General features: G+C 44.3%; 1 protein-coding gene across 1 annotated transcript; it reads left to right on the top strand.

The window, feature by feature from the left end:
- Positions 1-7,823: 7,823 nt before the first annotated feature.
- LOC128305879 (cholinesterase) lies at positions 7,824-14,658 on the top strand. The gene is made up of 7 exons (XM_053043509.1): positions 7,824-8,091; positions 9,476-9,611; positions 10,249-10,680; positions 10,747-11,673; positions 11,741-12,175; positions 12,252-12,421; positions 12,497-14,658. The coding sequence occupies exons 1-7, from the start codon at positions 7,919-7,921 to the stop codon at positions 13,110-13,112; spliced, it is 2,889 nt and encodes a 962-aa protein (XP_052899469.1). The 5' UTR covers positions 7,824-7,918; the 3' UTR covers positions 13,113-14,658.
- Positions 14,659-15,007: the final 349 nt, after the last annotated feature.

Genomic DNA, 15,007 nt, shown 5'->3' with positions numbered 1-15,007 from the left:
TGGCAGTGATGTTTTTCAAGTTCAGTGCTATACTGGGTGAAAGCCAGTACTGAACAAGAATTCAATTTAAAGTCCCATGACCAAACAAACGAGAAACGTTTAATTTACGCAAAAAAATGCTTTCTCAACCGTTTGGAACTCTATCAACAAAATGCCGTTACATCCAATGTCCGGCTGTTATGCAAATGTCCAACTCTATGGAACTCGTCTAACGACCAGCAAAAGAATCACACTCTTAGTCCGAATACGGGAAAAATTTCGTTAAATACAGGATCAATTTGAAGCTTCGAAAGCAGCATCAGCAACGAAAAATAAAAAAAAAGGATTCTCACAGTAGCAAACCGTCCGAGAAGATGAATCACATCTAGCGAAACAGTCCAAAAACCGTCTTCGGCCAAAGTTCACCGATTATTCTTCCCCATTGCTGGTTAAGGATAGCAAGGCACGGCACAGAAATCTCACCAGCCCGTACAGATCACATCTCGAAGACAGGACATCTAGTGGAGTTACCCAAAAACCAAAAACTGGTTCCAATCTTCTCAAACATCGACCACACTTCCGAAGCAAATCTCTCCGCTGGACCACGGCAGTACCGGACCGCGGACCACTGCACTGTGCGCACCAGAAAGGGGGACGGAGCATGAAAAAAAACTAATAACACCAACCAAATCCTACACGACTGGTTTTCCAAATCTGGAAATTCTTTCCCGATTTTCCCCCAATTTTTCGTGGCGGTCCGATTTTGTGCGAAACTTTCTCACCGAAGTGAAAGAACAACAAAAAAAGAGGTAACTCTTTCGTCCTGCGACCAGCGTCCAAGGCGACATCTCGTACATCTCCTGGCTGAAACGATGCAGAGCAACAGCTAAGAAATGAAATTGAAGAAGAGAACATGAAATGAAAAAACATACTGCTATAAGTATAACTGGATTCTGTGACAGTCCGGCCCGCAGTTCCCGAAAACGCACGCAACAACAAACTCCCCTCCTGATGACCAGCCGGCCCTTGCTTCTCACCGTATCATCATCATCATCATCATCATCATCATCATCCCCTTCTCCGAAAAAAGCAACGAGGTCCAAAAATGCTGAATTTACACGTGTTGATTTCGGTGCGTTCGTGCTTCAAAATTGGACAAGGCGTCACTTCGTGCAAGGATGTTGAGAATGGTAGAAAATGGATGTTTTCCTTATGTGTGAGTGGGAGAAGTGATAACAAATCAAACAAATTTTAGTGTAAGTACAGAAAAAATGTGATTTCTCTCTCTCTCTCTCTCTTTCTCTCTCTCTTTACATGTCCTTTACTTACAATTACACGGTATCATAATGTAGAAAAACTATTAATGAACTAATTAATATTAAGCAATAAAATGGAATAATTATATTCAAAAAAAAGTTTTTATAACGCATAAATTATTATCTTCAGATTAAATATGATAATATATCATGAGACTAGTTTACGTACCATTTATTACATCAATAAATGTTAATAGATTTTAAGGTAATACAAAACTGCCTTTAAACAGTGAGCTTGCGTTAATATTTGAATGAAATATATTCACAGTGCCCGAAACATTCCTGAAATGTTTCATCAAGATGAAATATTTCAATACATTCAATTCATTCGCTACCAATTCAAGTGTGTCAAACCTAAATGGTTTTTCAAGAGCTTGTCGAATCTTAACGCGATTTAAAGCTCGTCAACTTTTAATTATTCTAATTCAACACAAACTGTACAGCCTACGTTTACAAGATATTTATTTATTTATTTATTCCATGATGACGGCTTTCGCCGTATTATCGACACCGTATTATCGAGTGGTGTACAATTTTACAAGGCATTTCCTCCTTGCAGTTTGCCTTATCCCGGGCATACTCGGTTATTTACAAGATATGTTGCGAAACTAGTTAACTAGTTAACACGTATTCAAATTCGTTACCAAAGGAAGTACCTCGTTAATTGATGAAGTTTAATTGCTTTTGTCTCACGACAAGTCCCGCCTAGTGGACGTACGGGCCGGTTTGCACTGGTACGAAAACAAATAAGTTAAGATCCTCCAAGATCAGGGCTTAATTGGTTTTAATCAGATCTTTGGACTATCTGTCGTTTGCACGCCTTAGCAACCCTCCAACCCCGCGGAAACTAGGATATGAGGGGTCAAGATGTTCTCGGTGTGTTTCGTTGATATGTTTAATTAAATCCGATTATGACACCCTGTGGCAGAGTGTTGTCACTCTGATGGTGTAATATGATTATTCCACGTTTGCTTTTAATCACTCTAACAATTCATATTGTTTTACTTTCTTTAAAGTAATTTAAAGTTAAACGACTGTAATTTACTATCAAATATCCATTTAAAACTCCAAGTACTTCCAAACTATTGGGACATTTATAAAAGCTCCAGAATAGTATCATTATGCTATTTATAGTTTATTTTTTTCATAAATTTATCCTTTTTGCTAGTGTACTTCAAGAGAAGACATAAACATATTTCAAATTCAGTTGTAATGTTGTAGTAATAAATAAAACTTCAATACTTTAATAAAAGTATTACAAAAATATCAGTATACTAATTTCATGGTTGACAGGTGATTGAAAGGGAAAAATAGTAAACAGCAACAAATATTGCGCTATCGCCTCGTATCGATGCTTACAACACTCCAACGCACTCATGTGTTCGAGAGACACCACCCTGTTCGTGTGTGTGTCTGTATGGTCGTTAAGGGTGCTGTTGGCGTTCGCAAAGCTGAACAAAGAAGACGGCTCTCATTTAGTCTGCGCAACCGAACGAACGCGGATGTGCTTTTCCGAGTACGCGGCGTGCATTTTCTGCGTGTGAGCCCACCAGCAGGCGGTGGTGGTGTTGTTTTGGGTGGCTCTGCAGGGATACGAAGTGTGTAAGTGTAAGCAGTAGTAACCGTACCCGCGAATAACATTACCGTACACACTATAGAACAAGAGTGAAATTTGTGAATGAAAAGGGTTGGCGCCCCACTTGGGGAGAAGCAAACAAGCAAAAGCACATCGCAAGATCACGTACGTTTGGGGGGTTGTATCTCGCTGCTCTTTCCAAGTGTGTGTGTGTGTGATAAATGTATTATGAGAGGTGTACGATGGAGGACGCACCTATATGCTCTCAGGTGCGTTAGGTGCCAAGAAACACCTCCATCGAAAGTGATAACAGCCAAGCATGAGATAACAGCGAATATGAGATGAGATAAACAGTTCGCAACAGTGCACTACTAGGGGGAAAATCGATCATTTCGTCTAGTTTGCCATATTGTATGTGTGTGTGTGTGTACGTGTGTTTGTTTAACACAAGTGTTTGGCCAGTGTGAATCATTCTGATAGTGGTTTAGCAATTGCTTTTCTCATTTTCTTCCCAATGAGTGTGCGTGTGTGTAGTGCAGTGTGTGATTCAACACACCTTGCACGGTGCATCACGAGGCGTTTCCCTGTGTATATGTGTGTGTGTGTGCGTTTGCGTGTGAATCCGCGCCCAAGAAAATTCCCGCGTGACACAACCTCAACGTGAACCAAAACGTGTCCATTTAGCAGTAAAGTTCATTGTTCCAGCGTACGTTCGTTGGCCCTTTCGTTAATTCACCCTCTCGCGAAAGGGTGGTTCGTCGCCATGGTGCTATTCAAAGCTTAAAGCTATTCAAAGTGTAGCATACTTTGATCTCCATCACATCGTAGTGTGTGAGACGTGACGAACAAATGCACTCACAAACCATATCCATGGAAACGGCGGGGTGGTGTAAGCGTGTAATGTTTTGACCGTCCATAACCGTGTGCGTTACTAAACCTGGTGCACCAGTTTGGTGAAGCTTCGACAAAACTTCGCTTTCACAGGCACAATCCCATCCCCGTTGCGTCACGCATCAGACTACGCGGCATTTTCTTGTTTGGTCGAGGTTTTTCCTCGTCTATACCAGCGTTGAAGTTTAGCTAAATACGTCTCCCGCGTCGTTCTTAAAAAGGGAAGCCAACAAGGGGAGATGCTCAAGACAACTTCCAACTACCCCCCGGACGATCGCGTATCATGTAACTAATACTACCACAGGAGAGGCACCGACACCAACGTCACAAAGCCTCACAGAAAAACCTGTTTGACCACATCTTGGGACTTTTAATGTGCACCTTTTTTGCTTTTTCATCCGCCCCAAACGCTTCTACCCTACTCACCCTTATTAAAACGAGTTGCTTGTGTGCGTGCGCTCTGAAACCAGAAAAAAAAAACGGACAGCATAACCCCACGCAGCAAATGCGCGTTTGCGGTCAACAAGTCAACAATTCCCGAAATAAAAGGAAAAAAAAAACGATCAGACGCGAAAGATCGCACAAGCAGTGAAAATCATCGGAGCATTGCCTGATCGAAGTCGACAGGGAATGGTAGAATGGCTTCAGCAACTTACAGACACTCACGCGTACAGGGCTAAAAGAACCTGACGTTTTGCTCTCTTTCGGTGGTTGGCTTTGGTAGAACCTCTTTCCTTCATTTCCCGCCCGGGCTTTCTTGTAGACGAAAAAGGTAGCAAAGTCGTTTTGTGATTGTTTCACTTCTTGATCTTCTCCACTCCCCTCCCCCCATACCCCGAATTGCAAACACCAACGCAGGTACACACGCACCGGAGCCCGTTGTCCGTTACGGAGCAGCAGGATCTCGGGGTTTGGTGCAAGATAAACATAAATTTGTGTAGCGTATACAATCCAACCGGCACTTCTCGGCCGATGTGGGTTTGCGTGTACAACCGGGCGGGGGGAGGTTTTGTTTTTCTTTTTACACAATTTATCCGATGTTGTTTTCACGTTCCGCATGTCTCTTTCCATCCCGTGTTGTGCACCTTTTTACTGTTTCTTTTGCGTGGCTTTTGTTACGTGTTTCGTTCACCCTCACTTTTGACGATTTTTTTCAGTTTTATTTGCCTCTTTTCATTCTTTCTTTTACCTTTTTTTATTATATCTGAAATAAGTGCAGGTCTTTTCTTTTTCTTTTTGTTTGTTCAACACCCAAAATTTCGTTTCTAATGATTTTAACGTTTATGTTTGGTGCAACGTACCTTTTTGTTAAATGTTCATTCTTGGTTGGGAAACATTACCGTTCGTTGCGTTGCACTATTTGCCAGTTCAATTTGTACGATTTCATCGCTTCATCCCCAACATAGAACGTTGCGTCTGTTAGTCCGACGAACTTTAAGGCCCTTTCCATTGGAGTTCTTCCCATCGCCATCACCGGTTAGGGCAAAACGGGTAATTGGAAAGCTTTCACACTAATGAATCGAAAGAATTCCCCTCATGGTTTGTATATGGGCCATATGGTTTCGAACCGTTTGCGAGGGTAGCCTATGAAATGCTCAAATGCATGGTTGTGGTTTTTCCAAAGGTTCTAATAAGAATGCTTACTCTTGTAAATTTACGAAGAGTAGGTTATACGTCTAACAATATGGCTATAAATAATAAACCCCAGTTAGAAAAAGAATGATAAGATTCAAAAGCGATTTTTATCGAACTACTCAAATACACATTGGAACCGGTACCAGTATTGCGAAAACTTATGAAATAGTGTGCGGAAATTATTTCTGATAAGAATTCTTTCTCGTGTAAGTCCCACCAGGTGAAGATGGAATAAATCTGATTTTCTGATTTTGGACATGTAGAACTGAAAATACAGTTATTTCTCCCACAAAAGTAAAATGAATTGTTGCTTTACATTATTATTGAAACCTGTTGTATTAAACAACTTCAATTCACATTGGACATAATAATTATTATTTGAAAAAGTTATTTCTCTTTTGATTTATTTGTTTTTGCGTACTGTTCTTCGCTAAACCAACGATTATTGTTCCGCCTATCCGATGACAAATCGTGTTGTTCCCTTTATCGAGCGTATAATAACATGCATCCACCGTGAAAAGCGGAAGCACCGGTTTCACCTTTGCAACAACGTTTACAAAAAAACCCACCCAACACACAATCCAATGCAAACAGAACGCTTCCTCAGTAAATATTGACTACTTCTTCCGAAAAGCGGAACAACTTTCCCGAGGGGTAGGGTGGCGTTGTTGCTGTTGGCCCCAATTTTCGTTCTGCTGGTTTGCAAACTGACACCAATCGCTTTTGGTAGGCCGCAAAGAACGAACCCGTTCCAGTGCTCATGATGTTTTGGGGCAAGAATGCGACCGCAGGGAACACACGACGCAGTGGGACCGTTCGCTTATCAACACTGCCCACTAGCCCTTGGACAAGTAATTTTACACCTTACCGAGGCAGTTTTTTCAGTTCAGCGAGACATGAAACCCCCATGTTAAGAATGGCACCCGGTGAGTGAAGGTTACAGGCGCGATACATGGTACTGCTCTTATCTTAGCAGGAACCCTATGCTTATCAGTTTGATATCGATTTACGAAACCGTGCTGGATGTTTGGTTGATTCATGCATCGTGAAACATTACACTTGACCCGTTTTATGTACCCTTCTTTTGGGGTGGACTCAGTCCACGGAGGCAAGTTTTTGGTTATTTGATTAGCGGATTTATGTCTCACGTTCAGGGACATTGTGATCGGTCAGTATTTAATCAGTCTGGGTGCACAGCTCATTTAGAAGTTCACGTCAAGTATCTACCGTTTGTTAAAATACATTACTAGGGTAGGGTGTTTTTCGATGTTAAAAATAATCGCAGGGCAGAAATAGCTGAGTCTTTTCACATCAATTAAAAGCTTGAACCCGTCGAAGAAACCGCAAAATAATCCGCCAGAGAAACGTCTAGATGTGATCCCAGCTCGCAGATAGATGCTTTTTGGAAATGTGTGGGAAACAGTCGGTTAATCCTGGGAAAATTGTGGCTGTAAGCCTTTCCCTTTTCGCCTGCTGTTATTAATACTGTGGGAAGATGAGGAATCAATCGAGGTTTTGTTGGAAACCTGAGAAACGTCTTTCGTTTTTTGGTCTTCGTTTTTTGTTCTCCTAAAAGCAAACCATTTGATGTAACCAGCAGATTTGTAATTAAAGTCTAACGAATGAATTATCAGTGACCAGCACAATTTAAAATGCAGCGCGAATGCACGGCCCATCATTCATACATGCTCCACCCCGTCATGTAGTGTCACCCATTAACCTTACCCAATGGTGGGATCAATTAAATTAAAGTCCATCTTCCTCGAACGATGTCCACAACATCGACTGCACACGGTAGGAAGTGTAGTGTAAGTTCTTGGAGGATTTCCCAATTCCAGCACCCGGCCACGATGGTGACGATGTCATGACCCAATTAATAAATCGTCATCGTTAACGAAGAAAGACCCGCGCACACACGGGTACGGGTAGATGGGTTGAGTCAGCAGTGGCGTCGCATCGTTCGTCGTCTCTAATTTCATTTAAACCTAACCTTCTTACCCCCGCTGGATGGACCGATGAAGACCTCAATTACGACGTGCCGCCGTGCGTTGTAAAGTTGTGGAGGCGATCGTTAGCACCCATTCGGAACTTCGACTGGCGAGAGATTACTCATCCATTTCCGTCCATTCCACAGTTGATTCCGCAGCGATCGTGACCTGAAACATGTGCAGATGACGAGTGCAATGTGCGACCCAGTGTGCGTGTACGCTACCTGCTAAGAAATTGGATCCGATTTGTGCGCGCTTTTGTTTGAATGTGACGTAACGTCTGCGGGTTTGATGAGACGCTGGTGACGTACCCCGGCTGGAAGTTTTCCTTTAACAGCCGAAATCCTAATTAACGGTTCCGTCTCGTCAGTCAGTCCCGCCCGTAACCCAGTGCACAGGTGACTCTACGAGGGACGTCAGAAAGAAAACCAAACGACGGCTAAAGGGAAAGGGAACGAGAGTGAGTGCGTGTGTGTGTGATTACGTGAGGAGTAGAAAACGGGCCAACCTTCAGCCAACGTCGATGAGTCCCGATGACGCTGTCTCGGGAGCATCATGTATCGCTCCTGCTGGTGATCGTCGTGGTCGCGTGTTTGACTGTCGGAGTTTGTGACGGGCAGTACTATACGACGCGCGATCCACGATGGTACTCGCGGGAAGGTGACTTCAACTACAAAATTCCAAACCCGGGCGATCCAGACTATCGGTAAGTCATGTCACGTGTTAGAGTGTTTTGTTTGTTCATAAAACCTAGTGCTAGTGGAAAGATAATGTGTGTTTAGTTCGGGACGAGTGATTCTTTGCCTTTGGATAGTTTAACTGCAGAAAAGTCACGTCTGTTTTGGGCGGTGTGTTTTACGCTACAGTGTATCAGTTTGTAAGGGTCTTCTATCGTGAGAAGTAAAGATGTCAGTGTTCCAATAGTTCCAATATCAAAACATTTCTTATTGAAGTTTAAATTTTAAAGATTGAAGTGATAAAATTTACCCAACAATTCTATTTGGAGGAGATATTATTGAGCAGAGTTGCTAAACCAGACGACTGTAGTCCGCCTATCCTCCACAGGGTATTCCTCTGTTAATTCGTGAATCACACTGTCGAGCAGTATCCGCAAGTCAAATGTGCCGCTTACTAGATTGGTCCAGATCGCTGCTAGATAGTTATTGGACAGAGTGGTTCCGAATATCTATGCTGCTGATCATGTTATACATTCATACCAATTCCTGTGTGACTCACAATTAGTAAACCTCTGCTGATTAGTGACTTGTAACTGTCTAGAATTAGACGACTTTGGATAAGATTTCAGTTTGAGATTAAAACAATCACGCCGTTTGAGCCGTCTTATCACGCCACGAGAAAACAACATTGAAAGTTGACTGTAAAAAAGGGGAAACGTGAAAGATAATTAAATGCAGTGAAGTTCGCTTCTATGTTTGTTGTTCATACAGGAAAAATGCTGGGATAAGCTCTATCAACCAACCATATGCCAACAGGCCCTTAGCTAACGCCACTTCAAATATAAATGTTAACATTTATTTAACTACTTTGCGATTTTGGCTATTAATAAATTTGTTATTAAATTTGCTTCTTCGGTTGTGATTTGTCCAGTGCTCGTTAAAACGTTTTAATTAACTATGTTCGAGCTAATTTCTACAGGTACTTCGCTCCTTCTGTGCGATTGCCCGCTGGCCAGATACGATTGATCTTTCACAAACAGTTTCATAATACAAGATAGATGGACCTTACAGGTGTTTCTTCACTGTTTGGACAATTGTTTCCATATCCGTAGAGGACCTCATCCCTGTGGTCTTCGATCCTCATCTTTAGGTTCTGCAGTGCTTTACGGTGATGTCTCCTATCGCGGCATTCTATTATGTCCAGGACAAGCCACTACACTCTGGCCTTTTTGAAGCAAGGAGAAGATGGACGAATACGAAAAGATTTCAGTTTGGTAGTAGCCGAGTCAAAATTAAATGACAAAGTTGTCATAATTTGACCGTAAATAGTGGAGTAGCTATTAAACATAGAACTGTTATACTGTATTGTTAAACAAATGTCAGAAATTCACTTATTTCCTTTCCCTTTTCCAGAACATACACCTTCAACAACCGACGGTACGGTTATTACCAACCGAATGGTTACGGCCAACAGTACCCGGGGCAGAGTCTTCCGGGGCAGTATCCCACCAACACCGGTTTAGGCGATGATCGGTTTAAGTATGATCCGGTAAGCTATAGTTCCATCTTTCCACATGAAGTACATTAATCTCCAGTAGTTATAAAAATTCTAAAGCCGACTTCAAGCATAATGCGTTCCATGTGGTACCACATTCATATAAATCAGCACCACAATTCACAATCGTTTCGCTTTCAACAAACGATGATATTAATACGCTTAGGTAATCCAACACCAACAATCACCGACCCACCTCGTTACTGACCTAGATTGCATGGGCCGGCCGCCGATCATGACCATGTTGTGGTTTGATTAAGGTGCTGAACATAACAGAAAACATCCATGAAAGAGAAAACATTCACCCCCCACCCGTTCGCACGAAGGCGAAGGAAACGGATGCAGTTTTTCTGCGGGGAGGGCGGCGGTGGCCTTGTTCTCGCTTTATAAATGAGTCTCGTTGTGGTGGCAAACGAACCGACGCGATCTTTGCGAATCCGGCTTGCGGGGTTCTAGCGGTTGTCGTTAATTATCGACACGTCGATCTTGTACACTAAACGCACGATCGCATTCCGTACTAAGTGGATGTGGACGTGCACGAAAGCATCTGCTAGCGATTATGTTTTCGCAGCGTTTGAAAGTGAAATTGGTGCCATGTGTACTCAATTCTTTAAAACTTTTTCCATTCTAGACCAATCCAACGCTCGCCCAAACGCCTTTCCCCGGTGTGCTCGGTGGCTGGCGGGAAGATCTCCAGGGTAAGTTGCGCCGTGATTCGATGCAACTCGACCGTGACGTGTTCGTGACGACCAACTATGGGCAGGTGCAGGGCTTCATCGTCAATCTGTACGACAATCCGGACCCGAAGAACTTGTACCGGCCGTGGCACAGCAATGTCGATCGCATCATGGGCAAGTGCTCCACGTTCTTGGGCATTCCGTACGCACTACCTCCGACATTCGAGGGACGCTTTAAGCCTCCACGGCAGCATCGGGGCTGGCAGTTAGTGCAGGCCGTCGACTATGGTCCTGCTTGTCCGCAGCCAGTACAGTATACGGGCGCTACCAAAGGCATCCGTGATATGGACGAGGATTGTCTGTATCTGAACATCTTCTCGCCCAATGTAAGTTCACGCATTCCCCCATGTCCTTACGAACCATCGGTTGATCCAGACGTTACTTCTTTGCAGACACAAGCGGGCGTCGCTCAGCGCTTCCCCGTCATGATCTACATCCATGGTGGCGAATTCGTGCGTGGTGCTTCCAACACCTTCCCGGGACATATGATGGCAGCGTTCTACGATGTAGTGGTCGTCACCTTCAACTATCGGCTGGGAGCGCTCGGATTTCTGTCCACTGGAGATGAAAACTCACCCGGTAACTATGGCATCCTCGATCAGATGATGGCCGTCCGGTGGGTGTACGAAAACATCGAATCGTTCAACGGTGATCGTAACTCGATCACACTGTTCGGTCCCGGTGCTGGCGGTGCTTCCGCCGGTTTGCTTATGGTAGCCCCACAAACGAAGGACATCGTGACGCGTGTGATCGGACAGTCGGGATCCGCCCTGGCCGATTGGGCACTGATCGTGGACAAGTGGCGAGCGCAGAACACAAGCCGTGTCTTTGCACAGAACGTCGGATGCTCGATCGAAACGTCCTGGAAGATGATGAACTGCATGCGCAATGGGCGTAGTTCGTACGAGCTGGGAAATGCCGAGTTCCCGCCACATGTGGGTCTGTTCCCGTGGGGCCCGGTGCTGGAGAACAACTTCACCTTCCCGGGTGACAGTTGGTACGAGGGATGGAACGAGCGCGACTGGCACTTTTTGGCAGAAACACCGGAAAGTTTAATCCGTCGGCGACACTTTAACCGTGGACTGCATTACATGAGCGGCGTCACACTGCAGGAAGCAGCGTTCGTGATTACCGGCAACAAATCATTGGCACCGTACTTTGAAGTTGATCAACACTTCTTCGACCAGAAGGTGCGCGAACTGGTGCTGCGGTATAACTACACGCTCAACCTGAATGGGACGTACGAGGCGATCAAGTACATGTACACGTACTGGCCAGATCCGAAGAATACTACCTTCATACGGGAGCAGTACATCAATGTGAGTAAATTTGGCGGCTCTTGAGGTTGTCCTTTTAGACCCATCTGATGCATTTCTTTCTCTGCAGCTCCTGTCAGACTTTCTGTATCGGGCGCCGACGGACAAGCTGATCAAGCTGCTGGTCGAACAGAACGTGCCCGTATACAGCTACGTGATGAACACCACTATCGAGGGTCTTAAGCTAGCGGAATGGTGTAAGGTGCCGCACGACATCGAACACTATCTACTCGCCGGTGCTCCGTTCATGGACATCGAATTCTTCCCCCGCCGGGAGCGCTTCGATCGTCTGATGTGGACGGACAACGATCGTAACATGAGTCACTTCTTCATGAAGACGTACTCCGACTTTGCGCGGTTCGGTAACCCGACACCAACGCAGGTGCTTGGCCTTTACTTCGAAAAGGCACGCAACGGCGAGTTGAAGTATCTCAATCTGAACACGACGTACAACTCGACGATCATGATGAACTTCCGGCAGACGGAGAGCGCGTTCTGGATGGAGGTAAGTGTTGATCGCGTTGATGATCTTAGCCGGACAAACAATACTATAGTGTGTCCCTTACTTTACGCCGTCACAGTATCTACCAACGGTGGTTGGTGTGTTGATACCCACCTATCCACCAACGACGGAGTTCTGGTGGGAACCGAAGGAACCGCTGCAGATCGCATTCTGGAGCTTAGCGGCTGCTTGTCTTATATTGTTGGTGCTCGTCGTTATGTGCTGTATGATGTGGCGCAATGCAAAAAGGTATTCACAGCTTCTTGAGCTATGCTTGAGTGCCGCAGTCATTCGATAACGCTTATGCTTCTACTCTTTCTGCAGAGAATCTGATCGCCTCTACGACGAAGCCGTCTTCGGGATGGACAATCCCGAATCCGAGCGGGACACGGTAATGGAGAACAACATGCTGCAGGCACAGCCGCTCCGTGGTCCGTCCGGTAACATCTACGAGTACCGTGACTCCCCGTCCAAGTACAGCAAAATGCCACCGGACGGTGGTTCGATCCGGTCGCCCAGCAGTCTCGGCATGACGCAGGTCACCGGGAAGAGTGGCCTTACCGGCAGCCAAAGTTCGCTACGCAGTGCCATTTCGATGAAGGAATCGACCTCCATCTCTCCGCCGCCGTCGAAGGAGTCCAACTTCGATCGGAACATCAAGTACGCCGGTGGCACAGCGGATGTGCAGCAAACGGAATCGATCCAGCGCAACGGGAAGTTCCCGCGATCCGATTCGAAGAATCTGCTGGCGACAGAGGCCCGATCACAGCGCGATCTTGGCGGGACCACCTCACCGATGAGTGAGGCGTCCATTACGGGTGGTAGTGTGTTGGGTCGCTCGCAGCAGGTCACTCCCGTTCCGTCGAGCCGTGGTGGAACGAAAAGTAATAACGCCAGCCGTACCAACCTGATCGAAGGCATTCCCCAGACAGCGGTTTAGTACAGTAGTTTAGATTTAATTATTTTTATTTTACATTTTTCGTTCATTTTTATTTCATTTTTGCTTCCGCTCTTGCACACCGACACATGTGGCGTGTGCGGAGTAGTTAGGGAAGTATTATCGTACCACTATACCCCATCACATTTTAGTGTCGAGTGTTACCCGGTGTCCTTCAGGGAGTTGCGTTTACAATATCAACCGTTCTGTAAGGTGTGCCGGGCACACCTCCACGATAGCAAAAATTAGTTTGTATGCGTTCGGCAATCGTACTATAGCCTTGTAAGTCCGTTAGAGTCCTTGTAAGCTAGATGTTAAGTTTTAAATCCTAATCTAAGGGTGGGATGTTTAGATCTACAATAGATTGTCCCAACATCCCAATCGCGTTTTACGTAAGCGACAGGCACAAAGTGTCCTTAAAGCAGATGTCAAGGTGTAGGTGAATATGTAGACTTACATGTAAGAGATACGTAGTGACCTTTCCCTCTCTTTGTTCATAGTCGATGTCACAGACGCACAAATGCAGGGTTCGTCGTATTTTCGCACTACTGAAACTCGACGTGTCCTAGCTTACCCCATCTTCGTTCGCTAGTGTTTAGGTTTAGAAGTTACTTTAGTAGTAGTAGGTGTTTGTTTCACGTGTTACGTGTTGTCATTTGTACATATCGATTGTATCTCGTGTTATCGTATCAGTGTATCCGTCCAATTGCGTGTTTAGTTTCATCACCGTGACCAACGTTCATTTCATTCCGTGCGTAGTGTTTTGTGTTGTCCCGCGTGTTTTAAAGCTAAACTCTAGAAGTTATCTTAGCCGTAGCTAGACTTTAAGTTGTTGTCCCTTACACCAAGGGCGTTTTAGTTGCTGTTTCTGTGCGCGCTTATTTCTTCATCTTCCTTGATCTTCTTGATCCGTGGCAGATCGTTGCAGTAGCATTTATCAGTACACTTGTATTTTTTTTTTGGGCCAAACTGTGCAAATATTACTGTATTTCGGGACTTTTCCCTCCCCGGGGGGTATGTGAAGAGGTTGCGATAAACTTTTACTACGACCCCACTTATCCCCCTTGGGTGATTCCCTCTACTTACAACCTTTAGTAAGATTAGTTCTACGCGTTCTTAATGTTTAACTACCCTTACGCTTAATATTCAACGCTGTTGTTGCTTTTGTTGGTTATTCTTCTTATAATTTGCTGCTACTGTTGTATCGTTTAACGCATTCCTTATCACTAGAGCTAGCCGTAAGTGTCCTTAAGCGTACGTAACGTAAGAAGTGTTTTCTTCTCCCGAAACTGAGTTCAAACAAACAAAAAAAAACATAACCAGCGAATGCTAATGTACATATAGTTTCATTTCGCTTCATGCTTACCATTTAAGTATTACGTGATTGACACAAAGTAGTTAGTAATCCCGCGCGGCGTGCTTAGTGCATTTGTTTCTACGGTTGTAAAATCCATTCGTGCGTAGTACTGCGTCTAGGTTTCGTTGTCATATGGGAACTGTGGAGTATATGGAAATAAACAGATTGAATAAATTTTATTTTAAAACCACGAACAAATAAACTGATGTGAGGGATTTTCTCATACGATACACCGAAAATGGTCCAGTCACATTTAAGGGGGGGTTTATTTTAACTGTAAAGAAATGGAATACTTTTAGTAAATACACTTCCGATAATTCACGAATAATGTACACGATTACAAAGTTTTAAAATTTTAAAGTCTGCCCTCGAAAGCTTAAACCGAATAACCCTGCATTCGTGAAACAAATTTGAAAATCGTACCACTTGACGTTACTATGATGCTTTACAAAAAAATATCTATTCGTAAATCAGTCCATTACAGAATTTGTACAACAATAGCGTATCTTTAGGGCATCAAAATTCCTGCTGTTCTGATCCT

Source organism: Anopheles moucheti, chromosome 3 (assembly GCF_943734755.1).
Source record: "Anopheles moucheti chromosome 3, idAnoMoucSN_F20_07, whole genome shotgun sequence".
NCBI classification, from domain to species: domain Eukaryota; kingdom Metazoa; phylum Arthropoda; class Insecta; order Diptera; family Culicidae; genus Anopheles; species Anopheles moucheti.
This window is presented reverse-complemented; position numbering and strand designations above follow the sequence as displayed.

Coding starts and splice junctions, on each gene's coding strand:
- LOC128305879 (XM_053043509.1), top strand. CDS start 7,919: ATGACGCTGTCTCGGGAGCATCATGTATCGCTCCTGCTGGTGATCGTC. Junction 9,612..10,248: donor ATCGGTTTAAGTATGATCCG/GTAAGCTATAGT, acceptor TTTCCATTCTAG/ACCAATCCAACGCTCGCCCA. Junction 12,422..12,496: donor ATGTGGCGCAATGCAAAAAG/GTATTCACAGCT, acceptor CTCTTTCTGCAG/AGAATCTGATCGCCTCTACG.